The 27,767-nt window shown below is 40.0% G+C and overlaps 4 protein-coding genes across 9 annotated transcripts; 1 reads left to right on the top strand and 3 right to left on the bottom strand.

The window, feature by feature from the left end:
- Positions 1–909: 909 nt before the first annotated feature.
- LOC126628051 (putative pentatricopeptide repeat-containing protein At5g37570) lies at positions 910–5,052 on the top strand. Of its 6 annotated transcripts, none has more exons than XM_050297638.1 (5): positions 910–3,198; positions 3,724–3,885; positions 3,979–4,105; positions 4,398–4,568; positions 4,651–5,052. In XM_050297638.1, the coding sequence occupies exon 1, from the start codon at positions 1,259–1,261 to the stop codon at positions 2,936–2,938; it is 1,680 nt and encodes a 559-aa protein (XP_050153595.1). In that variant the 5' UTR covers positions 910–1,258; the 3' UTR covers positions 2,939–3,198; positions 3,724–3,885; positions 3,979–4,105; positions 4,398–4,568; positions 4,651–5,052. The 6 variants fall into 6 exon arrangements, with proteins under 6 accessions (XP_050153595.1, XP_050153593.1, XP_050153594.1 ...); XM_050297636.1 differs by having other exon boundaries at positions 3,979–4,110; XM_050297637.1 differs by having other exon boundaries at positions 3,979–4,289.
- A 1,939-nt stretch (positions 5,053–6,991) lies between these two features.
- Positions 6,992–9,218, bottom strand: LOC126628048 (probable pectinesterase/pectinesterase inhibitor 51). Its single transcript, XM_050297632.1, has 2 exons — positions 8,059–9,218; positions 6,992–7,731 (listed from the first exon to the last, which is right to left on the bottom strand). The coding sequence occupies exons 1-2, from the start codon at positions 9,077–9,079 to the stop codon at positions 7,052–7,054; spliced, it is 1,701 nt and encodes a 566-aa protein (XP_050153589.1). The 5' UTR covers positions 9,080–9,218; the 3' UTR covers positions 6,992–7,051.
- A 647-nt stretch (positions 9,219–9,865) lies between these two features.
- LOC126628050 (probable pectinesterase/pectinesterase inhibitor 51) lies at positions 9,866–12,271 on the bottom strand. The gene is made up of 2 exons (XM_050297634.1): positions 11,068–12,271; positions 9,866–10,669 (listed from the first exon to the last, which is right to left on the bottom strand). The coding sequence occupies exons 1-2, from the start codon at positions 11,987–11,989 to the stop codon at positions 9,990–9,992; spliced, it is 1,602 nt and encodes a 533-aa protein (XP_050153591.1). The 5' UTR covers positions 11,990–12,271; the 3' UTR covers positions 9,866–9,989.
- A 532-nt stretch (positions 12,272–12,803) lies between these two features.
- On the bottom strand, positions 12,804–22,229 carry LOC126628049 (crossover junction endonuclease MUS81-like). Its single transcript, XM_050297633.1, has 12 exons — positions 22,060–22,229; positions 21,886–21,964; positions 21,707–21,793; positions 21,475–21,609; positions 20,681–20,915; positions 20,259–20,407; positions 19,648–19,705; positions 17,269–17,427; positions 15,146–15,225; positions 14,077–14,314; positions 13,490–13,576; positions 12,804–13,115 (listed from the first exon to the last, which is right to left on the bottom strand). Exons 1-12 carry the CDS (start codon positions 22,121–22,123, stop codon positions 13,011–13,013), a joined length of 1,476 nt encoding a protein of 491 aa, XP_050153590.1. The 5' UTR covers positions 22,124–22,229; the 3' UTR covers positions 12,804–13,010.
- Positions 22,230–27,767: the final 5,538 nt, after the last annotated feature.

The raw sequence follows: 27,767 nt of genomic DNA, 5'->3' as shown, positions 1-27,767 counted from the left end.
ATTGAAATGCGTGTGGATTCAATTGATATTTGTGAGTAACGATTATTTTATATATGCAACGGCGCACTATTTTCACTCACACAAGCTTCATAGCTTGTTCAGATATATGCAGCGGAAAAACAGAATTTGAATAAGCTATGAAGTTCGTGTGAGTGACAGTAGTGCATTTTCAATTTGTTACTCTTTATTGTATTTTTATTTTCGTTAAATATTTGACATACATTATGTATGAACCCAGTTGACTTTATGTATTCTTATAGCACTACTGTTTTTTGTCACGAATCGATTTTGGACGCATCCCAGAATCAGGAGCGTGACAACTTTTAATGGTATCACATTAGTCCCGGACCTTTGCATTTCGCCGTTTGCTGATACATGGCATTGTTGTATCAATTGTGTCGAAACCTAGAATTTGGACTTACGTTGCCCAGACTGTGAGGGGGCGTTTGTTTGCCCTCACTAAGTGGGACTGGACTGGACTGGACTAACTGTTAGTCCAATATTGTGTTTGTTCCATGCTGGGACTAACATTAATGAGACTAAAGGGGACTAGCATGGACAAAACCCTTCACTAAGAGGTCTTAGCGAGACCCCCCAATAACCATGGGACTAGCTAAGACTATCCTCTCTCGTTCTCGTCATGCTCAACAACCACTCCTGATAGAATCCTCGTCATCTCCGGTCACCTAGATCATAATAAAATATTAATAATTTATATATTAAATAATATAATATTAGAATTTGTTATTATCCAGCTTCTTAGTCCAACACTGCACCAAACGCTTCACTAAGTTAATCCAGCTTAGTCTAGTCTAAGCCAGTCCAGCTTAGTCCTTGAAGATAGTCCAGTCCGAGATAGTCCAGCGCAACAAACGTCCCTGAGAGGCTAGTGAATCCCGTCCATGGGAATAACTTGGAAAGCAAAGATTTTACGTAAGCGGTTGTCTTGTCTTATATTGTCTGCATGTGATGATTGCTTTCGTCATCTTCTTGTTCCTTGTGTTTTCGTTAGGAAGTTGTCCGCCTTTAAAGCCGAGGCAAACAAGTTGGAAAATATATTTTGTCTGCCTTTGTCACCATTTTCTTGGTGTTTTTCTCGGCAACCAAGCAAGTTTTCCCTCCAATTTTTCTCTCTCAGCTGTTACATGGCCATTGAATTGTACCATAACGTCTTTAGAGAAGCGGAGAATGTGTTCCTTGTAGCAGATTCCAGTCGTGGAAAGTTAACGGTGTGATTGGATTTGCAACAGAGAGACCCATGCCTACAATCCCCCTCTACTCATCGCTAGCTCCGCCCAACAGCCGCCGTCCCACTTCTCTGCTGCCTTCAATTGCAACCTTACTCAAAGGCTGCAAAACCCAATTCCGTCTCGAACAAATCCACGCCCACATTGTCCGTAAAGGTTTGGAGCAAGATTGCTTCCTCATAAGCCAGTTCATCTGCCTCTCCAACGCTCTCGCTTCCCTCTCTTACTCCACCGCCGTACTCGACCGCGTCCTCAGCCCCAACACCTTTCTCTGGAACTGTCTGATCAAAGGATACTGCGAAAGGTCTGGTTTTTTGGGCACTGTTTCTCTGTTTGTTAGGATGAAGAGGGAGGAGGGCCTTCTGGATAGGTTTACGTACCCGTCTCTCTTTAAGGCGTGTGCTAGTGAGGGGAGGGTCTGGGAAGGAAGGGCGATACATGGGTTGGCGGTGAGGTGTGGAGTTGACGGGGATGTGTTTGTAGGCACCACTTTGATTGATTTGTACGGGAAATGCAGGGAGATTGTTTGCGCTCGCAAGGTGTTTGATGGAATGTCTGAGAGAAGTGTGGTTTCTTGGACGACTATGGTTGTTGGGTATGCTAGTGTTGGGGATTTGGTGGAGGCCAACAAGCTGTTTGATCAGATGCCCCAGAGAAATGCAGTGTCGTGGAATGCGATTATTAGTGGGTTTGTAAAGATGGGGGATTTGGTCAATGCTAGAAGGATCTTTGATCAAATGCCTGAGAAGAATGTGGTTTCTTATACTACTATGATCGATGGATATGCCAAGTGTGGAGATATGGCGTCTGCGAGATTTTTGTTTGAGCAATGCTCGGATAAAGATATCGTTGCGTGGTCGGCATTGATATCAGGGTATGCTCAAAATGGTCAACCTAACGAGGCTGTAAAGATATTTCAAGAAATGAGTACGAAGAATGTTAAGCCTGACGAGTTTATAATGGTGAGCTTGATGTCAGCTTGTTCCCAAGTGGGTTGCTTGCAGGTGGCTAAATGGGTTGATTCTTACCTGAGCCAGAGCTCCATTGATGTTCGTCAGGCTTATGTTCTCGCAGCTCTGATTAACATGAATGCAATGTGTGGGAATATGGAAAGAGCAACACGTTTGTTTGAAGAGATGCCTAAGCGGGATTTGATTTCGTATTGTTCTATGATACAAGGGTTGTCGATTAATGGTCAAGGGGATCAGGCTGTTTCCCTCTTCAATAAGATGCTAACTGAAGGTTTAGCTCCGGATGAGGTTGCTTTTACAGTCATCCTGACAGTTTGTAGTCGCTCTGGGCTCGTTGAGGAGGGTTGGCACTTCTTTGAATCAATGAGACATAAGTACCATTTAAATCCCTCTCCTGATCATTATGCATGTATGGTTAGTCTTCTTAGCCGGTCAGGACGGTTAAAAGCAGCTTATGATCTTCTAAAATCAATGCATGAGGAGCCTCATGCTGGCGCTTGGGGTGCACTACTAGCAGCCTGTAAGCTAAACTGTAATGCTGAGCTAGGAGAGTTAGTTTCTCATCGACTTTTTGAGCTTGAACCCCAAAATCCTGGTAATTATGTGCTCTTGTCCGATATCTATGCAGCAACAGGCCGCTGGTTTGATGTTTCTGCTGTGAGAACCAAAATGGAAGAGCGAGGGATTAAAAAGATACCTGGTATCAGTTATTTAGTTTAAAAGGCTGAGCTTCTTGGTAACTCTATTTATGCAGTGCCTGGAGTGGAGTGTCTACAGAGAGACACACCATCTTCCTTGGTGTCCACATCGTGGAGTTGGAATTGATAAAAATGATTTAGTTCTACTCCTAACTTATTGGTGCTCAAGTAACCAGGCTGCCGAGGCTGCCTTCTACGACACTCCTTATTGCAAGCTTCAAGTGAGATTGCATCCTGAGGAGATGGTAGAGACAGAGACACAAACATTTTTGTGCAAAACAGGTAATACACCACTTATATTCAAAACTTAAGAGTTCATGTGTGGAAGTTGATCAGTTTTGTAGCTAGTCCATTCAAACTGTGATTTCCTATGTTGCCAGTGCTGCTAATAAGGATGTATTTTAAACTTAGCTTTAAGTATGAGTAGTCCTGTGTATGAATTAAGGACCGGTCCATTCCTCACTTCCATAAAAATGGCATCCCTTTTACAGTCAGTTGTAATAAGGCGACCATAAAGTTTTCAGGATCAGCTTCAACAACCTTATTTTATTTTTGAACTGTAAATTAAGTAGATTAATTTGTTAGCACGAAAGTGAAAATATGTGGTCTGCTTTATTTTTGGGGATTTGGAAGACTATGCTGAGGACTTTGAAATTTCAATTATGCGTTTTTATTCACTCAAAGGTTTCAAATGCAACTGATGTGTGCCTTCTATCCACTTTGGTTGCTTATAGATTTTATTAACCCAAAGATTTCCTCTTATTTGGTTGAAGATTTTCAATATGTTTAACTAATGCATCATTGCAGTTTATTAATACAATCTTCTTCCCTTGAGAGCTTAGTCTGGGATCAACTATCAGCCAAGCAACCTGAAGCTTATGAGTGGTTTATCTCTAAGCAAGTTCCGTGGTGGTAACTTCCTTTGTTAATTATTTGAAGGGAACCATGCTTGACTGCTGTTACTAATGTGTATGTTATCCTCTATTGTTTAATGTATCTTATAATTTTTCTAGATGGATTTGAAGATTATATAGATTTAATCCTGCTTCAATCTGCTTCCAGGTCTAGGAAGGTAACGCACTAAGGGTCTAGCAACACAAGTGACACATCTATCCTCACGCTTGCACTGACATGCAACGCCGCAATGACAAAACTTGGTCAAGCCAAAGTTTCTTGCCCTCAATTCTTTGTTAGGTAGGCCTGGTTTTTTTTGACAGATAAAACTTAAGTTTGATATTGCTTTTTTGGTTTGGTTGTGGATTTAGTTGTTTCCATATGTGTTGGTTCGTGCTTGATTCCTTGTAGAGCCCCCTTTCCGAACAACTGGAAACCTCTGCGTATACCACAAAGCAGGATGTTGACTCCTACATTTTGTAAAATATGAGTTTTAGTAGTTTTACATTTGTTCCTGTGGACTTGTTCACAGATTCCAATTTCCTTCTCATTAATTATTTTCGTTTCTTCTCAAAAATGATGAGCAGGATGTGTGGCAAGGAACTCAATTGCTGGCTATTGACGTTGGTGCCGCTATGGGGTTGCTTAGAAGGGCCTTTCATGGAGATGAACTGACAGAAAAAGAAAAGAAAGGTTTACAGAGAACTCCGACCGACATAGTATCAGTTGTTCCTATGGGTGTTTTAACGCTTCTTCCTGTGAAATATCTTCCCCGTATCTTTTTCTATCCTTGTATTTACACGTGAATGACTCTAGCCAATATTTTTTTTGAAATGGTAGGATTCTCATCTTAGTTCTTCATCAGGCTGATGTGGTTTATCACTTGAGGAGGTTTACGGGCATATAACAAGTCGTGCTTTAGATACTTTGTTTATGTCACATTATTGTGCGATATTGCAAGTGAATCACTTGAGAGGCTTATCACTCGGTCCACACCGATCAAAGTCAATGATGGAGTTTTATGAGAAGATGTAAATCGAACGTGGATGGGATAAGAGACGGGCAATGGCTTTGGTTGGTACACTTCCAATGTCAACCAATCAAATCCTTGTATAATTCCATTCCACTAAAATATGTGTTGTTATCTGAGGCCTTTCACAGTGGTTTTAGCGAGTTTAACTTTTATATGTTATAATTTATCACCTTGAGTTTGATTCTTATAACATAATTGTTAGGTATCAATCGTGTGAGTTTGATAAAGGTGGGTTCTATCTATTAATTGTGAAACTCATGTAATTTTTACTCTACAATTACTCATTTTTGTAGGCTTTTTATATTAACGTCCCATAAAATGTTCAATGCACCCCATATTAAAATTTAATATTAATAACTTATTTACCTTACTATACAATGACAATTTTGACCTTATTAGGTTTAAAAAAATAAAAAAATTCTAAATACACTCTAAATCACTTTTAACGTATTAATTATCTTCTTCAACTATCAAAACTTGTCCCACCTTCCATTGTTGAATAAAACCCTAACCAATGGAACTACAAATATGTTGATTAAAAAAAAAATATTTTTGACAAATGGAATGCGAAATCGGTGTTTCGAAATTTTCACATTAGGTAAGACTTCATATTTTTCATTGTTTTAGTGATTTCAATGACAACGATAATTATTTAATCTTAGAACTCAAAAAGACCAGCAACATTGAGGGTAGGAGATATGCCCATAGAAGAGGGAAGATCCACAACATAAGCGTTATCATTAATCTTCTGTAGATTCTTATAGGGTCCATACTTGCGAGGCTTGAGCTTGCTGTAAGTCCCGACTGGAAATCTTTCTTTCCTCAAAAACATCATCATAGCGTCACCGACCTGAAACACATGGGAACCCCTTTGTTGGTCAACCGCCGCTTTGTATTTTGCATTTGTCTGTGCCAAACGTTCACAAACCTTTGCCTTAAAAGGCTGGATGCTTTCTGCCATCTTTTCAGCAGCAACACTCACACTTGGACCCTTAGGGAGCTTGATGAGGTCCATTACGGGACTGTAGTATACACCAGGGAGAAAAGAGACTTGCCAGTTACGCTATGAACAACAATGTTGTAGGCAAGTTCAATTTGAGGAAGAGCAAGGTCCCACAAACACTACGAACCATGTTACCCATGGTGCGGTTTGTAACCTCGGTTTGACCATCCGTATGTGGGTGAGCCATAGTACAACGCCGCAAATCTGTACCAAATAATTTCTACTAGGTAATCCAAAAATGATTGAGAAATGTTGAATCACGGTAAGAAGTAATAGACCGAGGCACTCCATATAGTCACACAATTTCTCGAAGGAAAAGTTGAGCAATGTGGAATCATGGTCGTTATTATTGTTATTGAAAAACGTTCAAAGGAACCTAAACATTTTTCAAATCATTCAATTTGAAAGTATTTGGCAAACTAATGTTCAGATGGTTTGAAATCATTCGGCAAAATAAAAAATGAGTGTTATAAGATTTGAGAAATATGGGGTGTATAAAAAATGTGGGGTGTATGTAGAAAATGTATAGTGTATATTAATAATGTGGGTGTGAGGTTATTATGGGAAAGGAAGTGGGGTGTATTAAGATAATTTTCAATTGAAAAAACAAATGTGGAGTGTATTAAGTATGTGAGGTTTATTCAACAATTTGTAGAGTGTTAATAAAATAAGCCTTTTTGTATTGCAATCACTCTCATAATACCCAAAATTTTCGGCCCACAGTAGGACTTTGATTTCTAATTGACGCAAAAATGATTTTCAAGCTCCAAAATGAAGTTAAACTCAATTTTTTGGGCAACTGTTTTTTTATTTTTATTTTTAGTATATGGATATTTTTACACTAAAAGGAAGGGGGAGTTCGGTTAAGTCACATAATAGGTAGCCTAATTTGGTATCGAATTCGCTATCCACGAGATTCGAACCTAAGATCTCTCATTTTCAAGTAAAGATGAATACTTCCAAGTGAAGAGGAATATCACCAGACTATAATATTGAGTAACGGCAACTGTTAAAAGCCCAAAATGATTTTCACGCTCCTATTTTCGTCACCTACACAATAATCCTTTTTATTTGCAGTGTTTTATTTTTTATTTTTTTTAACAAACGGCTTTTGAATTAAATAAAATTAAACAGTTTATAAAATGTAGTGTATAAAAATTATTTCCCATTAATATTCATAATTAAAAATAGCCTATAATAATATTTCAAGTTGACATCCACTCATCTCCTTGAATAAAATTCTGCACAGAATACGCATTAACATGTTCAGATGGGATTTTGCTGGTCCAGTTCCATCTCTGGGACAAATCAGAACCCGGTCCAGAATTCCCAAACTCCCCATAAAAAAGGGTGTTGAGAGCAAAATCCCCACTCCAAGGCATCCACCCTTGGGGTGTAATAAGAGCTTCCATACTACAGTTTATAAAAACCGTCCTCGAATACTCCTTCCACGGCCTCCCCAAGTAGTTCTTGTGCACCTCCGGCTTGCTCCGGTACAACTTCATGTACTCTTCCGTGCCGTTGATCGAGCAGTTTCGAAACACGAAACCTGTTGTCATCGCAGGGTCTGTTCTTCCGTGGGCTGTGACGACATTGTCTTCGCCTTTCTCGGGTTGGAGTTGCCGTGGACGGACGAGGATGCTGCAGTCTTGGAAGATGGAAGCTGAGTTTCCGAAGATGAAATCGACGTTGCCTTGGATGGTGCATGATTTGTAGAACTGGCGGTTGCCTTGTGCGTAGAGGGTGTCTTGATTGCCTATGAATTCGCAGTTTTCGATCACGGAGAGGTCGCTGTCTGATCGGAAAGCAACCGCTTGGTGGGTGTCGGGACCTGCTGTGTTTTGGATTGTGAGTCCGCTTGCCATGAACCCATCACCAACAACCCCTGTCGCATAAATCAACAAATTAGCAAAATACGATAAGCAGTAAGGTACTATTGAGCTAGCTATAATTCTATATGTCATGTAATAATACATGTATCATATTTACAAAAACGTTAGCGATCAAAACGTATATCGTAGAGCGAGTTCCATTTACTTGTGGGAAAAGCTACAACCCACCATACCACATGCGCCTAATTCCCCATACTCTACGTTACGATGGCAATGCACTCTTCACCGCCAACTTCTGACGTAATAGTATTCAAATTATCAAACAAAAACAATATTTACGGTAATTTCTGAAAAATAGAAAAATAAATAAAAATACCTACCGACGGTAGCAGTGTTGTACGTGGAAATTCCGGGCTGGCCCACATTCAACGACCCGGTAATGACCGTTTTACCCATCCCATCACCTAAAAACACCACGTTCCGATTCTCTAGGGGCACTCTCACGGTCTCTTCGTACACCCCAGCCTTTATCCCAATCACGAACCTCTCGTTTCCCGCGGCGTTATCCGGTGCGGCATTAACCGCCTCCTGCACCGTCCTGTAATCACACGATTTCTCCTTGCACACCGTCACGTTCGTCGTTAAACCCGACGGCACCCCGCCCCGAAATCCAGGGTCGGGGCCTCCGTGCTCCAGCCGCTCCCAGAACCCGTCTCGCTCCGTCTTGGGCGGGGCCCATATTTTTGTGTCGTTACCGAAGTTGTCGTACGATGCCATCATGCCGAGCGCGTTGCTGGATTTGGCGATCAAACTGTCGAGAAACGACATCGTCTCGTTGACCATGTTGGTGTCGTTGGCGTACTTGAGGCCCGACCAGCAGCCGTACTGGTAGAGCAACGCGGAGCTCATGGAGGCACGCGCGTTTTTAATTTTACCGCGCGAGAGACTGTCGGTGGCGAGAGAAATTCGGTACTGGGAGTTAGCGAGCATTTCGAGGCAGTTATTCGCAGCCGTCGTGCGGTTTAGGTTGCCAGCGGACGAGTCCAGGATGGTTTTCACCATTCCCTGCGCCGTCTCGATCCCGTCGCCGGAGAGTTGGACGGCGAATTGGATGGTCTGGACAGGGGTGGTGCTGATGTCAGTGGCGAGGTTGGTGAGGGAGGCTTGACACGCGTCGGGGAAGCGCGTGGCTTTGCAGGCTTGTTCGATCTGAGGTCGGGGGGATGTGGGCTGGTGGTGGTGATGGGAGGCGGAGGATAGAGAGAGGTAGAGAGTGAGGAAGAGGAGAGAGAGGAAGAGGGAAGCCATGAGAAGGAGGAATTTGGTTTTGCGGGGAGAAGAAGGAGATGAACAGCGTTGCCAGTGCCATCGCCATGGAGGTTTAAATAAGGAGGGCGGCATTGATGGGTCAAATATAGTAAAGGATTTGGAAATTCATGTGATATGTCGGGATTTTGGTTTGTTGCTGATTTTTTGTTGGTTTTATTTATTTTTGGGATGGATAAGAAAAGAATTTCAGTTGCAATAAAGTAATTGAAGGGGCCGGTCTCGAAGAGATTTTTTTAATGTAATTTAAATAAAGTAATATACGTATCATTCTATAAATAATAGAATATATATGTTAAAAAGTTAACAATTTAAAAAATAAAATTTTCAAATATTTATATTAAAACACATGGTGTATCATATTCGGATCACAACGAAAAATTTCTCTATTTGCTAATCGCTATTGAAATTTTATTATTTTTTTAAACGGAAAAGTAAACTTACAACGAGGCCCCGCAAACGGATTTTAAAACCAGACCTATCACAGATTAGTTTGGGATAATATTGCAAGGAACATTGTTGAATCGAAATGAACATTGTTGAATCAAATATAAGGAAGATTACAAAGATGTTCAAAATTTGATGATGAAATGCCAAATGACTTTGGAAATAAACATGCCAAACTCGAAAATCAACAATAGTCTATTATGTACCATTATTATTAGGTTTAGGTGCCACATGTTATGTATAGACCATTGTCGATTTTCAATTTTGGTACATTTAATTTCATAAACATAGTTGATTGGTACGTTTATATTGTGTCAGTTCTATGAAATGTATTAATATAATCTGTATATACATCTTAAATGATATGATTTTTCTTCATTAAAAGAAAAGAAAATCATTTAAGTGGAAGATAGATGAAGCAAAATTGATTTTTCCTTCTTTAATTGATTCATGCAACGTAATGTCTTGAGTTCATACTCCACTCGCTAATTAGTATTTTCTTACTAAAAGGGGAATAATTTAAAATCCCGCTAATATTTCATGTTTTAATCCACTCATCTCCCTGGATAAAATTTTGCAGAGAATACGTATTAACATGCTCGGGTGGGATCTTGCTGCTCCATTTCACTCTCTGGGACAAATCAGAACCCGCGCCGGAATTCCCGAATTCTCCGTAGAAAAGGGTGTTCAAAGCGAAATCCCCATCCCAAGGCATCCACCCTTGCGGTGCAACAAGAGCTTCCATACTCGAGTTTATGAAAACCGTCCTCGAGTACTCCTTCCACGGCCTCCCCAAGTAGTTCTTGTGCACCTGCGGCTTGCTCCGATACAACTTCATGTATTCTTCCGTGCCATTGATCAAGCAGTTTTCAAATACAAAGCCCGTTGACTGCCCGGGGTCTGTTCTTCCATGGGCTGTGACTGCATTGTTTTCGCCCTTCTCGGGTTCGAGCTGTCTAGGACGAACAAGGATGGTGCAGTCCTGGAAGATGGAGGCAGAGTTTCCGAAGATGAAATCCACATTGCCTTGGATGGTGCACGACTTGTAGAATTGGCGGTTGGCATGAGCATAGAGAGTGTCCTGATTGCCTATGAATTCGCAGTTTTCGATTACGGAGAGGTCGCTGTCTGATCTGAAAGCAACTGCTTGGTGGGCGTCGGGACCTGCTGTGTTCTGGACTGTGAGACCACTCGCCATGAACCCATCACCACTAACTCCTGTGATACATATAAGATTGACAAACAATCAGCAATTACAGCACCCATCCTCATCCCCAACCTCAACTTCTGAGATTACGTGGGTGCGGGGTCACACCATAAGGGAGAGTTTGGTACGTGGACGGGACGAAATGGGACGAAATAGAGGTTCCGTGCTATATTTGGTATGCTATGTTTGGGACAAAACGAAATTGGACGAGCGTGTTCAGACCAACTGTGCTCTCCCACCTCACGTATCATACGCGCCCTAAACATATGATCCACCATGCATTTTTTTCGCCAACCAAATGTGACGTCATATTACAAAAATCTTAAAAAAACTAAATACCCACGGACGGCAGATAAAAAAAATTAAAAAGAAAACTAAAAAACCAAAAAGTGACGCGTAGTAAACGTACCGACGGTGGCAGTGTTGTAGGTGGATATTCCGGGCTGGCCCACATTCAACGACCCGGTAATGACCGTTTTGCCCATCCCGTCACCCAAGAATACCACGTTCCGCTTCTCTAGGGGCACCCCCACGGTCTCCTCGTAAACCCCAGCCTTTATCCCAATCACGAACCTCTTATCTCCCGCGTTATCCGGCGCGGCATTCACCGCCTCCTGCACCGTCTTGTAATCACACGAATTCCCCTTGCACACCGTCACGTCCGCCTTTAAACCCGACGGAATCCCGCCCCGAAATCCCTGGTCGGACCCTCCGCCCATGACCGGCTCCCAGAACCCGTCCCGCTCGGTTTTCGGCGGCCCCCACTTCTTAGTGTCATTTCCGAAGTTGTCGTACGACCAAATCATGCCGAGCGCGTTGCTGGATTTTCCGATCAGCGAGTCGAGAAACGACATCGTCTTGTTGACCATCTGGGTGTCGTTTGCGTACTTGAGAGCCGACCAGCAGTCGTATTGGTAGAGCAACGCGGCACTCATGGAGGCACGTGCGTTTTTAACGCGACCACTTGACAATCCACCGGTGGTGAGAGAAATTCGGTACCGGGAGTTGGCGAGGACGTCGAGGCAGTTTTTCGCGGCGGTGGTGCGGTTTATGTTCCCCGCAGACGAGTCCAGGATAGTGTGGACCATGCCCTGCGCGGTCTTGAGGCCGTCATCAGAGACCTTGACGGCGAAATGAATAGTCTCGAGAGGGGTGGCGTTTGGGTCAGTGACGAGCTTGCCCAGGGAGGCTTGGCACGCGTCGGGGAAGCGTGTGGCCTTGCAGGCTAGCTGGAGCTGGGGTTGGGGGGAGATGGAGTGGTGGCGTGAGGCGGAGGAGAGAGAGAGGAAGAGAGTGAGGGAGAGGAGAGAGAGGAAGAGAAGGGAGGCCATGAAGGCGAGGATTAGGGATTTGGGTTTGGAGGAGCAGCAAGGTGGTGGGTTTATAACAAATTTGGTGGGTTTTCTGTGGAAATTGGAGGTGATTGAATCATTTGGGTGCGGAATCAATGGGTCGTATTTGGAATTTGGGAAAGTGGTCGGGATTTGATTTTCCAGAAGATGGAGAAGTAAACGATGAAAGTCGTGGGCGGGTAAGAGCAAGTGCAACAGTTTGAAAAAGACAAGGACAAACGACCAGTAGTCAAACCCCAAGAAACACTCTTGTTCTACTCCTCACCGAACCTACCCAATTTGCTGACCTCCCACCACCAAATTTCCTCCCACCACCCTCGACTCTCTCGTCAATTACGACCTGCAGGGGACCAAGACCTTCGCGATCCGCGCCCGAGATACCGACTCCAGCAGAGAGCAGTTGGCCACTGATTTAATTTCTCGTCGCGGGGCCTATGTGTGCTCGCTGATGTCACGCTGACGTCGCTCCTTGCAGGGGGCGTCCTCATGGATTCACAGATTTTTACAGTTTGTTTGGATGGATTGGAAAATTTGGGGTGGAGAATTATTGATGGTGAGATGTGCGAGGTGGTGGTTTGAGTTTCAGTGGAAAGCCTTGTGTAACTGTAAAAGTCAAGGGGGAAAACGACAGAGAGAGATATATGTCTCATTCCGAACGCAAACGTTGATTTTTCTACCTTAGTCTATCCGTTAATCGATGAACGTGTCAAATTCAGCCGGCTACGCGGATAAGCGACTCTTAAAATTACTTGCGGACAAAGTTTGACTTGATTTTGCTTACAATACGCCTCAATTATGCCAATATGAGTTTCTGACTTGGTCAAACTGTAATAACTTTTAAAAGAAAATTCAAACGGGCAAGGAGAAAAGGAAAAGGAAGAGAAGACATACAACAACATATATACTCTTATAACCCTAACTTCCCTTCCATCTTATTTACATTGCAAGATTTGTAGAATACAAGAGCAATTGTCCGTTCACGACCTAGGACAAGAAACAGTCATTTTCCCCATACGAATTGAAATATATTTTTACTAGCACCTGCATTGACAACGTTGTTACTCTGCGTTTTAAGCATCTTCTCCTGTGCATCGACGTCGCCTTCCTATTTACAATTTACAAAGAAATGAAGAAATTTGAGTGAATAAAAATGTTAGAACAAGGTTAAATAAGTAAACAAACAGATCAACGCTATTAGGTAATGTAATCAGACCAAACTGAAATAGAATTTTAGAAGATACAACAAAGTGTTTCTGTTTCCACCTTTAATCCCTCCGTCCCATGCGGTCATGACCCAGCAAGCGTTAACTCTCTTATTTTTAACAAGATCACTAGAAATCTTAAAAGATTGCAAATTAATGAACGTAAAGTAGAAAATGTTTTAGGAGGGAAATGTTATGAGCAGAAAAAGGGTTGCACACAGAAACACCAAAGGTGGCTATTACATTTCAAATTCCAAACAAGGGAGTGAGGACTTACAAGTCGAGAGTAGGCACGGGCAAGAGATAAAAGCGTGGGGTACAAATCCAGAACAGCTATGGCAACTTCCTCGGTTACCTGGGGTACCTGCATTTATAATTCAAGATGAATGTAGACGTTGTTCAACCCACTGTCACTAGAACTGCCCTAGTTCTCCAAACCAAGCAATTACACCAAACCGTATCATAAAATTTGGTTCTAAATAGCTCTGAGTCTGGAGTAATTTACTGAATTCTTTATCAAACAATTCCAGACACTAACTAATTTTAATGGAGTTTAGATGCTCAAAAAGTAAGTAGAACGATACCATAGACCAAGGATAAAACATCCAGAGGAATCCAACACAGGACATACCTTGGTAGACTAGAAATGCACCTTTTAGTTTATTTCTCTTTCTAGAAGTTGACAGTATATATTAGATATACATGTAAAAAGGAAAAAGCCGAACCCACAGAATTTAATTTCTTTCCATTTGACTATCCATAAATGAACCTATACATTGTTACATTAAGGGATCAGAGCCAACCAAGACATCGTTAACTGCCAAATAAGAGGTGATATTCCTTTCTCTCAGAAACAGTTCATACCTGCATGAGCTGAATGGCAAATATGTCACTAACTGTCATTTTATCCAGGTCTTGGCACCTTTTGATAAACTCATCAAAAGAAGGGCAAACCCCAGCATTCATACTTTGTTCCTCCAAATACTCTGATTTGTAGTACTGAGTTATCGCTTGAGTAAGATGAACATACTTCTTCAGTGTATCAGCCAAGCCACTGGTTCTTTGAACATCGAATCCCTCCAAAATTTCAGTTGTGAAACAGCTGTACAAAATGAGAACTATAACTGTTGAAGATGGATTCCAAATGATAATTGTTTCTTTTGCAATCATTAGGACATAAATAGAAGAGTTATTATATGATTTACTTTCAGTCACTCACACAAAGGGTTTTGAGAAGTGCAAAATCATCATGGGTACCTAAAAACTGGACTGGCAAATTGAGAACATGACCCAAAAAATAGGATTATAGGATCCTCAGACGTGTATTAAAATTGAAAACTAATATCTCTTATCTCTTTAGTTTTTCTTAACATGCTAACTTTAAAGTATACACAACAGAACCTTTAATCGAAACCAGAGATAGTAAGAATATGCCATCTTTTTCTAGTTTACCCTTCAAAATTAACCCTACTTCAATGACCATAATTATTATACGAAAGACAACTCAGAATACAGGTTTGGAGGGACTAGATTTCCCGTTTGATAATACAGATATATAAGGCAGCAAGGAGGTTTGATATTGGGCATTCTTTCGGAAGACTATGTGAAGTGCAATGGCTAGAGATTACGGTTTCAAAAGTGCAGAAACTAGGGTTTGAATTAGGGGCTTACTTGATATGGAAGAATTAATTTGAGCCTTAAAAGGGCTGTGAACAGTACCCACGAGAATATTTTGGCTGGGTTGTGGTATTGGAAAACCAGTACTACACTAATGTAGGACTTACGGAAACAGAAGGTAAAGGAAAATTCATCACCATTCAATTGATCACTTATACAAATGAGAGGTTTACTTCTTAGTTTAAAAATGATTTTCTTTAAATGGAATAGTCAAGGAAGAAACGTGGCCATTAGGAATATTCACAAAAATGCTTACGCTGTTTTAATGCTGTCCGCTGCTTCAGAACAATTTGGATCACCTTCCACAAGATATATCAGCTTCTTAAGACCACATCTCTGCCACATGCAATTGAAGGAGCAAACATGTCAGAATAAACATGAAATAATATATTTCACAGTGAACCCAACGTTCTCAGGAAAGGTAAACAATCTCTTTAGAAGCAAACAAATCTCTCTAGTAGACAGTGAGAGACAAAAGAACCAAACATGAAGCACCACAAGAAAATCAATGACAGACTAATACAAATCAGCCTTTGTACGTTCTCATTAGTTTGTGAATCATACCTTACATAAACGCAAGGTCAGGATCTATTAGATCCCAATTCAAGTGCTTCAAACCAAGGGTGAGGGCTTATATATTATAATCCAAATGGTGAGGGCTTATATATTATAATCCAAATATTTAAAATTATGGTGTAATAATTTGGGCCATGTAAAACCTCTCTATCGTGATACTCTATAAAGGAACAAACCTCCATGTAGTCATAAAAAAAATATGGTCCCAACTTGGGCCAGTTATATGTAAGAATAAACTCCATATTGTAATAAAGTGAGTTTTTCTAGGTCCTGTCTTAAGAAACTTGCCTCCACATAGTAATAATTGTCAATGTCAAAGAATATGCTATATTTTTACAATTAAAAATTTAAGATGAAATAAAATATTTTGGAGATTAGGTGTCTTTCTTTTTCTAGTGCTTCATCTTGGAGATTCGTAAGCTTCATCTTGGAAATTCGTATGCTTTACTACTAATGTGGTTCTTTGTATCCATTCAACATTCATTAAGGATAACTAAGTCAAAAAATAATTTTTTTTGAACTACACCTCTATTAAGTAATAACCTCCCTAAAGTTATAAAATTGGTTTGGTCCCAACATTATGACTATATAGAGGTTTCACTGTAAAAGCATGTATTCCTTTAGTATCCGAAGTATAATGCAAAACAAGGTATTAATATCACTACAACAAAATCAGGAAAACCATAATTCAGCAAACATGAAAACTCAATCTCAACAAATTTACTCTGCCAAGTAACTAAATAAATCAGAAAATTCCGCATTCATAAGCACTGCTAAATCAAATAGTACTCCTTGTTAGGGGTGGGGGAATTTGGTATGGCCCACCCCCACCACTCAACTGCCGATAGAACCGCCACCACCATTGGTTACGGTTCTGTTCGGTTATGCCAGAAAACAGGTGTGACAGCCTAAACGACCCAACCTGGTCGGTGTCAGTGAGTCTGGAATGAGGACTGTGGGGAGTGGCAATAAATTCATACGTAAAATGAAACCACTGTTTCACTAAGCTATTAAACACAACGTATGAAGTCCATAACAAACACTACCCAAGAGAATGCTAATTTATTCTTGCTCAAAACTCCCAATAGTTTTCTCCAAACTAGAGAATGCTTCAATCATTTACTTTGTTTCTTCAAACAAGTTTTTGATGCATACAAACTTTTGATTTATTTACTTTCAATAAAAAAAAAAAGACGTTTATTGCCAATACCTACCAAAAAACACTGTCAATTTAGATTGGGAAAATAAGCATTAAGATGTGCAGTATGCACCCAATGCCACGGTCACAAGTGCATCTGGCCTAAAACTGCAGCCACCAAATTCCCCGCCTGGGTAATGCATTTTATAGGAGATGCATGATTTCCTTTATCAAATTGTTCATCCTAGATACTTAAGCAATGAAATGAGCACAGACAAAATGTTTTAAACATTAAATCCTCAAAAGGGACAACCATGTGATGTTCAATTTATAATATCCATAGTTATGGGAGGAAAGAAAATAAGAACAACAACTGATAGGAATATGTTTCAGGTTTTTACTTAGGTATTCTCCTTTTCATGCTGTAACATTTAAGGTTTGTAATTCAACATTTTCCAATTAAATGCGGTGAAAGCAGATATTAAAAGGTAAAGATATATTATTAGGAGAAACCCAAGTTTCCACAATGAAATAGCTTGATACTAAGCATGTAAAGGAGCAGCTTAGTTTATGCTGAAACAATTGTAAAACAGTAGTATCAACATATTATAGCAAATTTTTGTATAGTTAATAAAGATAAACCCATGAGTCTTAAGAATCAATACCAAAAGCCTCAATTTTTGGTCCCTGTAACGGTTATCTCTGATTGAACAGCGCAAATCATCAACTTTCTTCCTCTCAACTATAAAATCAAGCACATATTCGCTATGAAGATGTTTATGGCGAGCTATCCAGATTCCATCTCCAACTGGTAACCTTCTAACCTGTAGAAGAGTCAGATTGTTAAATACAGTTTCCACAGCTGGAAAAAAATATATTGCAACAAGAACTAATATAAGGAGTTATCTTTCACTACTACAATTATTTACATAGTAAAATAATGGCTGGAAATTTTTCTATTATATTCCAGAAGTGTACAAATGGCGAAATTCTAGGGGACCATATACCACTCAGAAATGCTGGCTGGTAGTACCTACAATATTATTTCTCTTTATGAATTTATCAAAAATAGTCTTACGATGCCATTTATGTCAATCGCAACAACTTGATACTTGAAATAGCAAACACGTGAGGAACACTACAACAGACCCAAAACATTTGTAACAAGAAGAATGGCATGGCCAAATAATTATTAAGAAAATTCTTAGAATCATAACTGAAGTTTATGAGTAACATACTCAAATTCAGAAATTGGACTTTGGATTTCGCCCGTGGAGACATACCAAAAGGTAAAAACAACAAGTAGAACAGATTAGAAGATGCAAAATAATGTGCTTGATTTTATCTCACTGTCAACAAAAGTAACAAGAGAACGAACAACAACAACAACAAAGCCTTTTCCTACTAGTGGAGTCGGCTATATGAATCCTAGAACGCCATTGTGCTCGGTCCTGTGTCACTTCTTCCGTTAGATCCAAGTACTCTAAGTCTTTTCTTAGAGTCTCTTCCAAAGTCTTCCAAAGTCTTCCTAGGTCTTCCTCTACTCCTTCGGCCTTGAACCTCTGTCCCATAATCGCATATTCTAACCGGAGCATCAGTAGGCCTTCGTTTCACATGTCCAAACCACCGTAACCAATTTTCTCTCATCTTTCCTTCAATTTTGGCTACTCCTACTTTACCTCGGATATCCTCATTCCTAATCTTATCCTTTCTCGTGTGCCCACACTTCCAACGAAGCATTCTCATCTCTGCTACGCCCATTTTATGTACATGTTGATGCTTCACCGCCCAACATTCCGTGCCATAAAGCATTGCCGGCCTTATTGATGTCCTATAAAATTTTCCCTTGAGCTTCAGGGGCATACGACAGTCACACAACACACTGGATGCACTCTTCGACTTCATCCAACTCTCCATTCTTTTGCAAGGTAGATCCTAGGTAGCTAAAGCAGACGCTCTTTGGCACTTTCTGATCTCCAATCCTCACCCCTAACTCATTTGAGCCTCCGTTTGCATTGAACTTGCACTCCATATACTCTGTCTTTGACCGACTTAGGCGAAGACCTTTAGATTCCAACACTTCTCTCCAAAGGTTAAGCTTCGCATTTACTCCTTCCTGAGTTTCATCTATCAACACTATATCGTCTACAAAAAGCATACACCAAGGAATATCATCTTGCATATGTCCCATTAACTCATCCATTACCAATGCAAATAGGTAAGGACTTAAGATGAGCCTTGATGTAACCTTAAAGTTATGGGGAAGCTTTCGGTTTGTCCTTCGTGAGTTCTTACGGCAGTCCTTGCTCCATCATACATATCCTTTATGGCTTGGATATATGATACTCGTACTCCTTTCTTGTGAGTTCTTATGGTAGTCCTTGCTCCATCATACATATCCTTTATAGCTTGGATATATGCTACTCGTACTCCTTTCTTCTCTAAAATCCTGCAAAGAATGTCTCTTAGGACCCTATCATACGCCTTTTCCAAATCTATAAAGACCATGTGCAAATCCTTTTTCATATCTCTATATCTTTCCATCGATTTTCGTAAGAGATAGATTGCCTAAAAGTATCAAGAGAACCATGTAAAAATATTTTCAAAGCAGCAACAAATAGGGCAGTTGAGTCCTATGCTAGCTACTTAAACTACCAAGTTAGTCCCAGTACGGTGAAAGTGAAACTGATGAGCTTATGCCGTACTTAACCAAGGCTGAACAGACTAAATCAGTTGAGTGCTTCATAGAGTCATAGAGGAAAAACTGAAATCCCGTGGACCATGGGATTCTTGCTTTAATGAGCCCCAGTTGCAAGAATGTCTCAATTTATTTTCCGTTGTATTTAAATGTTCCACCTGACTCAAACATGAAGCAGATGAATAACTATACAAACAAGGTAACAACAAGCAGTCTTAAAAGTCGACCTGTTTTGAAAAACCAATAATAAAGAAAATAAAATGATAACCAAGGCTACACGTTCTACTTCTAGTTAATGTACGAAACCGTTGGAAGAACTAGCATATAAAAGAGTGAGAAAACTGACCTCTATTTTGATTTTGAATTGAGTGCGAACATTCTCAATAATTCTTCCAGGCCGCGATCTAGACACAATATATACCAAATCAGTCACAATTCTAAAAACACTAGCAGAACAATGGACAAATAATAGGAAGGAACACTACCATTGAACATAGTAAAATAACAAAAAAAAGAAATAAAAATAGAAAACTGGTAATACTTGCCATATTAACAATTACTTGGTTGAATCAATTTTTCATCCATTTGGTGTTTTGTTTTCCCTTTATTTGTTGTTCAGATATGGGGATATGGATACAAGGTGAAAATGGGGAAATTAATAATTAGGCAGCGCACTTTCTGTGACAAGGAGGGGGGCAAGGATGGGGATAAGTAATAGTGGTGAAGGTAGGGATGAAGATGGACAACTAGCTCCTGCATTATTGTCAACCCTACACAAGAAATATGGATAGTGACTAGTGATGAGATCTAAAGAGAGCATGTATGCAAGGACCATTCATGTTGCTGACTATTTTTAACCCCAAAACTCTGTTCTTGTCAAGAAAGAACAAAAAGTACCATTGACTAGCTTCATCATAAAAAGAAACGGCAGAAGAAAAAAAATAATAAGCTACTGACCCCCTAGTGGCAAATTGCTCTCGATCATCCAAAACCAAGATTACTTCATATGCATCTTCAAATCTCTCCCCAAAGCTTAGAGGTGGCAATGAGAAAACATTCCGACTTGCTTCAAAACCATCCAAAGTAGACTTTGGCTTAGGATAACTCTAAAAACCAAGAAGTCAATTAGCAACATATTAACAGTATATCAGCTGTACTCAACAATACTGGAAAAAAGGTGACTTTCAAATCTAAGAAAAAAGCGCTATAAGTATCCACTACAGTCTTGTAAATATATAGCCAGAAGTTAACTTGTGACTCCTAAATTATGGTTGTTGTAAAACTCTGTATAGGCGCTATTTTGACACTTCCAATCTAACATGATACATTCAAAAGAGCAACTGTTCAAGTAAATATTTAGAAGCTAGTTAGACATATACCTTCCCGATGTATTCCTCTGGAATATCAAGCGAATTCTTATTCATAGTCACATTAGTTGATAACAATATGACGTCTTCCCCAGAGTCAGAATGATCAAGCTCCTGATGTGAAGTAGTATCCACATCCAGAACAGAAAGCCCTTTGGCATTAGCAGTTTTTCTGACAGGACCTGCCATACCAGACCTGGTTAGACATTCACGTGCAGCTTCTTGACCTTCTTCAGTAAGCATGTACCTACATTTGCAACATGCATTACACATCTGCTGTTACAAAATCAATCCAAGTGTAACTCAACAACTTGTAAATTTATAAGAATTGACTGCCATAATACATATGATTTTTCAGCATTTGCTTCAGGCAAGTACTAACTCATCTCAAAACTAACCATAAAAACCAAGGTTCACAGCTCATATATTTTGCTTAAGGTTGTAAACAACTTAAATGTCATTTACCTAGAATGTAAACATGTACCCATGTTCCTGTTCACAAGGCATTCTTCTATAAAGAACGAAGGTTCTATGAATTCCACGTCAAAGTAGATCTTTCGTACTGTATAATTTGTAAATGATGATTGTTTTATAAATAGTTCATTTTCAGTTTTCACAAAACCAGTGTGGCTTATTTTACCATTCAAATTAACAAGTTCAACAACAACAACAACAAAGCCTTTTCCCACTAAGTGGGGTCGGCTACAAATTAACAAGTTCAGAGGCAGAAAAACAATACATAATAAATATATAAATCCTCGGTAGCACAAAAACATGAGAAGCAAATGCAGAAACAAAAGCCATACTTTGCTGGGCAGCTTGATTTTGTAACTAGCCCCTTGGTTACCAATGTCTTCATGCAGGACCATCCACTATACCATTCCCTTCCAGAACCCGCAAAGCGTCCTGGACCTCCCGGTTTTCCCTTTCCCATCTCTGGCCTAATAACACACAACCCATGTCTCAAAACATCACAAACATCCCAAAATTAAACACAAATTACAAACAAAAAAGAATTTAACTGCCAAATTAACATACATAATAGGCACACGAGAAAGTCCACTCGCTTCAGCTGCATCGATAAGCTCCTGTTTACGCATAAATTCATTCCCATTTTCAAGTCCCCTGATAAAAACTAATCATTACTAACTCCTACTTCCAAAAATATGACAAAACAAATCAAAACAAAAAAAAAGTTAAATACAAGTCCAGATTACCGGTAAAGTGTGATTAACAATGCATACGCCACGGAATTCTTCTGCGGAACATATCGTCTGCTTCCTTTACTTCTCTTATCTAAAACACAAGGCAAATTGGGCAGTAAAACTGGTGAATTCAACATGGAGGTGGTAAAAACAGAGAATGTAAATCCAAAGAACGGTGAAAACTACCGGTTTTAGTCAAGTCTTCCGGTTCAGAACTGCCGGAACGGGTGGTCGGAGAAAGCCCTTGCATGAAGCCACTCTCCTTCACTGCTTTTGGAAACGGAGTTCCGTTCTCCGTTTGAGGGATGAAGGAGGTGGGTAGTGGAGGGAGGGAGGGAAGAATTAATGGGCCATCAGAATCAAAATAGGCAGTCTGGGTGGGTCAGAGTAGATGTAGCGTAACGGGCCAAGTCTCCTTTCTTTTGCAAACACTATGCAATGCGGGCTTAATATGCAAAAACCTCTTGTCGAGGGTTTGGAGGGTGTTAAAAATCTAAATGACGGTATAACCATCGTTTAAGTGTAGAAGATGTAATCACAAGTGTTTATTTATTCTTTTTATTTTGAAACTCCCCTATGTAGGGTATTAAAAATCCAAACAAGATGTACCCATCATCAAAGCATAGAGGATGCGATCATGAACGTTTGCAATTTTTTTTTTTTCACATTTCAACACTTGTAAATTAATTATTATGAATTTTAATGTGCTTTGGAATTTTTTTTAACCTCACTTATTTGAGATTAAATAATATAACTGTTGTAGTAAAGTATTTTAGCAGTTTAAAAGTATCAAACTAACTTTTTTCTTAGCGGATTGAAATGAGTTTACTCGCGGGTAAAATTGTTATGTTTTTAACGTGTAACCTAATAACAACCCAATTAGTTAACGTGCCAATTCAAAACTTGTTTTTTCGTATCGTTTAGGATCAGGTTGATAGATCTGTAAGACTTCCAAATCTAATAGGTTCCTTGGGTCTTTTGGGCTTTCTCACTTAAGTTGTCAAGTACAACTTGGTTTACAATCCCAATAGATCAAAAGCCCAATAGGCCTACTCATGAAACTTACTTTTAAAACCCAATACGTCGTACGATAATTGATTAATTAATTTAATCAATATTAACATACTCAATCAACCACCCATAACTTATGTAATTGGAATTACGATCACGGTCTACATTAATACTCTTCATTCAAATTATTTGATTGATAGTTTATTCATGCTTATTATCTAATGTGATTTTATTATCAATGCTAGCCGATGAGCACACACTCTCTGTGCGTGAACAATTTTATTTTGTTTTTTTATTAAGGAGTGTCATTAGTTTTTAAAATTTTAAAAAGAGTATGAAAAAATGTAAATATCGTGTATCAAAAGTGATGGTAAAATAGGAAAAATAAGGATATGATTGTCATTTTGTCAAAATGTACCAAATTACTATTTTACCCTCCTCATGTCAATATTGTGTATTCAAAAATGAGGGTAAAATTGAAAAAAACAAGAAAAAAAAAGTTGACAAGAGCTTTTCTCTTAATAGAACAACAGTAGAATAGATATCTTGTGAATGTGTTATGAAATATACTTTCTAAATCATATTCCAATAAATGTGATATGAAACATACTGTGAACACGGAAAATTCCTGAAACGAAAGAGACAAGAACAACGTGCACAAAATAATATTTGTGTTTGATGATTTTGGGTTACAATCTCTCTCAAATTTGATCCTCTGATTCGATCTCCGTAAGGTGTTGATTTGTGGATGTTTCGTTGATCCAATGGCCGTTGAGGCTTGATCTTGGATGAACTGTTGGAAGTTTCTTCAAGGGGCCGTGGGCTTGATCTTTGAAGGTGGATTTGAGCGGATCTTCAAGGAGCCATTGGGGCTTGATCTTGAGGATGAGTGTTTCTTCAAGGGCCGTTAAGGTTTGATCTTGAATAACGGTGATGAACGGATCTTCAAGGGATTTTGGGCTTGATCTTGAAGAACGGATGATTGTTGATCTAAGGGCCGTCGGGGCTTGATCTTGGGATGAACAGTTGTGTGGATTTATTGATGTTGTTGATCCAAAGGGTCGTTGGGGCTTGATCTTAGGATGAACAGTTATGTGGATTTGATGATGTTGTTGATCCAAAAGAGCCGTCGGGGTTTGATCTTAGGATGAACAGTTGTGTGGATTTGTTGAACACTTTCTTCAAGGGTCGTCGAGGCTTGATCTTGAATTAGTGGAAGTTCTTCAAGGGCCGTTGGGGCTTAATCTTGAAGGAGAAATTTCTTCAATGGCCGTTAGGGCTTGATCTTGAAGGAGGATTTGACGAAGAACGAAGAGGGCTTTCTTGATCATTCGGGATTTGCTTGAATTTGGGAGGTTGGATGCTTGAAAGCTTTAGAGTTTCAAAGCTTCAAGGATTTTGGATGTGTGGGGAGTATTCTTTTCCATTTTGGGAGTAGAGAAATGTATTTGTGAATTGGTTTCTTGATTCTTTGATGGATGAGCCTATTTATAGGCTTTGGGAACGAATCACCACCATCCATTTGTTTTGGTGGATGTTGTAGGTGAATTTTGGTGGATGTTGTAGGTGAAACTTGGTGGATGTTTGTAGGTGAAACTTGGTGGATGTTGTAGGTGAAACTTGGTGGATGTTGTAGGTGAACTTGGTGGATGTTGTAGGTGAACTTAGTGTATGATGTAGGTGAAGTGAATGAAGGTTGTAATTTTAATACAATAGTCAACATTTATTTCACCAAAATTTCAATGTTTACAAATGTAATCTTAATGCAATGTGCTAACATTTATGCCACCGAAATTTCAATATCTACAAATGCCCCCACTTCAAGGCGCGTTGTATACATGTGCTTGTTACATGTAGGAGATGCGTTTTGAAGTCCCTTAATGTAGTTGTCAATCCAAGGGCCATCGAGGCTTGATCTTGAATTAGGCTGGAGATTTCTTCAAGGGCCGTTGAGGCTTGTTCTTGGACTTCGTTTGAAATTTCTTCAAGGGCCGTCGAGGCTTGATCTTGAAGGTTGAAATTGGACCACAAGGAGCTTTATGTGGTAGATGATCTTTGGCTTTGGTAGTGGATGAATCGGCACGTATTTATTTTTGCGCTTTGTTGACTTTCCACAGCTTTGATCTTGAACTGGGTTGGAGGATTTTTTTGGATTCCTCCAATTGTTGATTTTCCACAGCTTATTCTTGAACTGGATTTGATTCAAATATGGTGGACGCTTGATCTTGAATCGGACTTGTGATTTCCTCAAGGGCCGTCGAGGCTTGATCTTGAATTTGGCCGGAAACTTCTTCAAGGGCCGTTGATGCTTGATTCTTGAAGGTTGACTCGAACACATGGCAAGCAGGCACGAGGTGAAGGTGACGACTTGTTGCTTTGTTCAATCTTTCTAATTCACACCTGAGCAGTTTGGTCAACGGTATGATCTTCAAGATTGATGGGCTCTTCTTCCAGTTGGTGACTTGATCTTTAAGGACTTGATTCAAGGGTGGTGAAACGGCACATGCAGCCCATAACGCCTAGCAAGTCGACCCAAGAATTTGAGGGTCAAAACGAGTCCTCCACCCAAAGTGATTGCAAACCTGATGATATGAGATACTTTTGATTTTGAAGAAGTAGCAGATGAATCGACACGTGCTTTGTTGTGCTTGTCTCCACATGCTTCAATGTATCATTTTCCCTTGTCTTATCTATTCTTCTGGTAGAATGTAGCATCTTCTCGAGTTCTTCAGCTCAGACTCCTTCTGCTGAGCTGACTGTGCATGCTGCATTCTTCTCTGCTTGTTTCTTCAGGCAGATGTGGCAGCTTCTTGAGTTCCTCAGCTCGGACTCCTTCTGCTGAGCTGACTGTGAAGACTGCATTCTTCTCTGCTTGTTTCTTCTGCACATTGTCTCCACATGCTGCAAGGTATCATTTTCACTTGCCTTATTTGTTCTCCAGGCAAATGTGGCATCCGAGTTTGAGTGGAGGTTCCGGCATATTGTTTTCTTTATCCTTGTCTTTGTAGGTAAGAACAAGGAAAAAGAAAAGGACAGGGAGAACGCATGATATGAGATACTCTTGCTTTCTACCCTGGTGATATGAAATACTTTTGCTTTGGTGTCATTTGTTTGTAGAGGTACCCCAATGAATAAGAAACACTGAGTGACTCGAGAGGCTTCGTTGGGAAGACATTCTCGGAGATGAAGAAAGGTTATGTATGTCTGCCTTGCTATGGAGGGTGAAGGTGGACAGTTATAGGAAATTCTTTAGTACCTGTAGAGGTACTATTCTTTTACTCGTGTCGGCAACCAATGCGTGATTGATCAGTATGGATTCACGTGCTTTCTTCTTTATCAGAAATCTTCGACAAATTGTCCGTAATTTTTGTCAAGCTGAGTGTACATGTGACATGTGTTGACGAGGCTGAAAAAGACTGGCGCCTCTTCGATATCTGGGATCGGCGCTTCGACAAATTGCCCGTGATTTCTGCAAAGCTAAGTTTGCGCGTGACGGGTGCTGACGAGGCTGAAAAAGACTGGCGCCTCTTCGATATCTGGGATTGGCGCTTTAACAAATTGCCCGTGATTTCCGCAAAGCTGAGTTTGCGCGTGACGGGTGCTAACGCGTCTGGAAAAGCAAGATGCTTCTCCGATTTCTGAGCTTGCCTCTTTGATTTTTGAATTAGCCTCTTCGAATTCTGAGCTCGCCTCTTCGATCTTTGAAATCCCGTCGAGTGTTGATCTTTATAGAGGCATGCAGTTCGTTTCAAAGCACACTTGAATTTTCGCTTGTAGAAACTCCCTTCTTGCACTTCTAAGATCTTGATTTGTCCGACCTCTTCTTTCTTCAACACCTTTGAAAATGTCTGGACCCTCCGACTGTCGTTTTGATTTGAACCTTGGTGAAGAGGTAGTCCCGTATTCTCCAGATAACATATGGCGCCCATCCTTCATATCCCCTACTGGTCCTCTTACCGTTGGGGATTCGGTGGTGAAGAATGATATGACCGCTGCGGTGATGGCCCGAAACCTTGTCACTCCCAGAGATAACAGACTACTTTCCAAACGGTCTGATGAGTTGGATGTTAAGGATTCTCTGGCTCTCAGTGTCCAGTGTGCAGGTTCTGTGTCTAATATGGCACAACGCCTATTTGCTCGAACCCGTCAAGTTGAATCATTGGCGGCTGAAGTGACGAGTCTCAAACAGGAGATTAGAAGGCTTAAGCAGGAGAATAAACAATTGCATAAGCTCGCACATAGCTATGCGACAAACATGAAGAGGAAGATTGACCAGATGCAGGAATCTGATGGTCCGATTTTACTTGATCATCAGAGGTTTGTGGGTTTGTTCTAGCAGCATTTGCCTTCGTCTTCTGGGGCTGTACCGCGTAATGAAGCTCCAAATGATCAACCTTTGGCTCCTCTTCTTCCTGGAGTTCCGCCGAGTGGTGTGGCTTCAAACAGTCAACCTCCGGCGCCTCTCATTTCTGGAGCTCTGCCGAGTGGTGAGGCGGCACCTGATCGTCCTTGAAGATCCCCTCTTGTAAATTTGATTTGATTTGATTTTTTTTTTAAGTATGTATAATGCAAATTTATGTAAAATTTCCAGAAAAAATAAGTAAAAACGGACTTTATTTCTCTCAATGCATTTGTTTTGTTTTTTTTTGTTTTTTGTTTTTTTTTGTAAATACATAATAACATATGTATTTATTTATTTATTCTTTTGTAATAAAATTGACTTTCTTTAATAAAACTTTTATATATATTTTTTTTTATTTTGATATGACTGAACTCGAAATTGAATGTTCGAGCCGCCTACGTACCCTTCCAAAGAAGAGATCAAGCCATAACGTAGTTCAAATGAGTGATGAATTTAACAGTAATTTTGATGATGATTTTGC

This window comes from Malus sylvestris, chromosome 7, assembly GCF_916048215.2.
Source record: "Malus sylvestris chromosome 7, drMalSylv7.2, whole genome shotgun sequence".
In the NCBI taxonomy this organism is placed as follows: Eukaryota; Viridiplantae; Streptophyta; class Magnoliopsida; order Rosales; family Rosaceae; genus Malus; species Malus sylvestris.
Note: the sequence above shows the minus strand (reverse complement) of the source record. Positions and strands in the feature narration are given on the sequence as shown.

Excerpts from the sequence above, each read along its gene's own strand:
- LOC126628049 (XM_050297633.1), bottom strand. The coding sequence starts at position 22,123 with ATGCAAGGGCTTTCTCCGACCACCCGTTCCGGCAGTTCTGAACCGGAA. Across the intron at positions 15,226-17,268 it reads ACCAAAAATTGAGGCTTTTG|AGATGTGGTCTTAAGAAGCT; the intron begins GTATTGATTCTT and ends TGCATGTGGCAG. Across the intron at positions 13,577-14,076 it reads TTGCCATTCAGCTCATGCAG|GTACCCCAGGTAACCGAGGA; the intron begins GTATGAACTGTT and ends TTATAAATGCAG.
- LOC126628050 (XM_050297634.1), bottom strand. The coding sequence starts at position 11,989 with ATGGCCTCCCTTCTCTTCCTCTCTCTCCTCTCCCTCACTCTCTTCCTC. Across the intron at positions 10,670-11,067 it reads CTACAACACTGCCACCGTCG|GAGTTAGTGGTGATGGGTTC; the intron begins GTACGTTTACTA and ends TATGTATCACAG.
- LOC126628048 (XM_050297632.1), bottom strand. The coding sequence starts at position 9,079 with ATGCCGCCCTCCTTATTTAAACCTCCATGGCGATGGCACTGGCAACGC. Across the intron at positions 7,732-8,058 it reads GTACAACACTGCTACCGTCG|GGGTTGTTGGTGATGGGTTC; the intron begins GTAGGTATTTTT and ends TTTATGCGACAG.
- LOC126628051 (XM_050297639.1), top strand. The coding sequence starts at position 1,259 with ATGCCTACAATCCCCCTCTACTCATCGCTAGCTCCGCCCAACAGCCGC.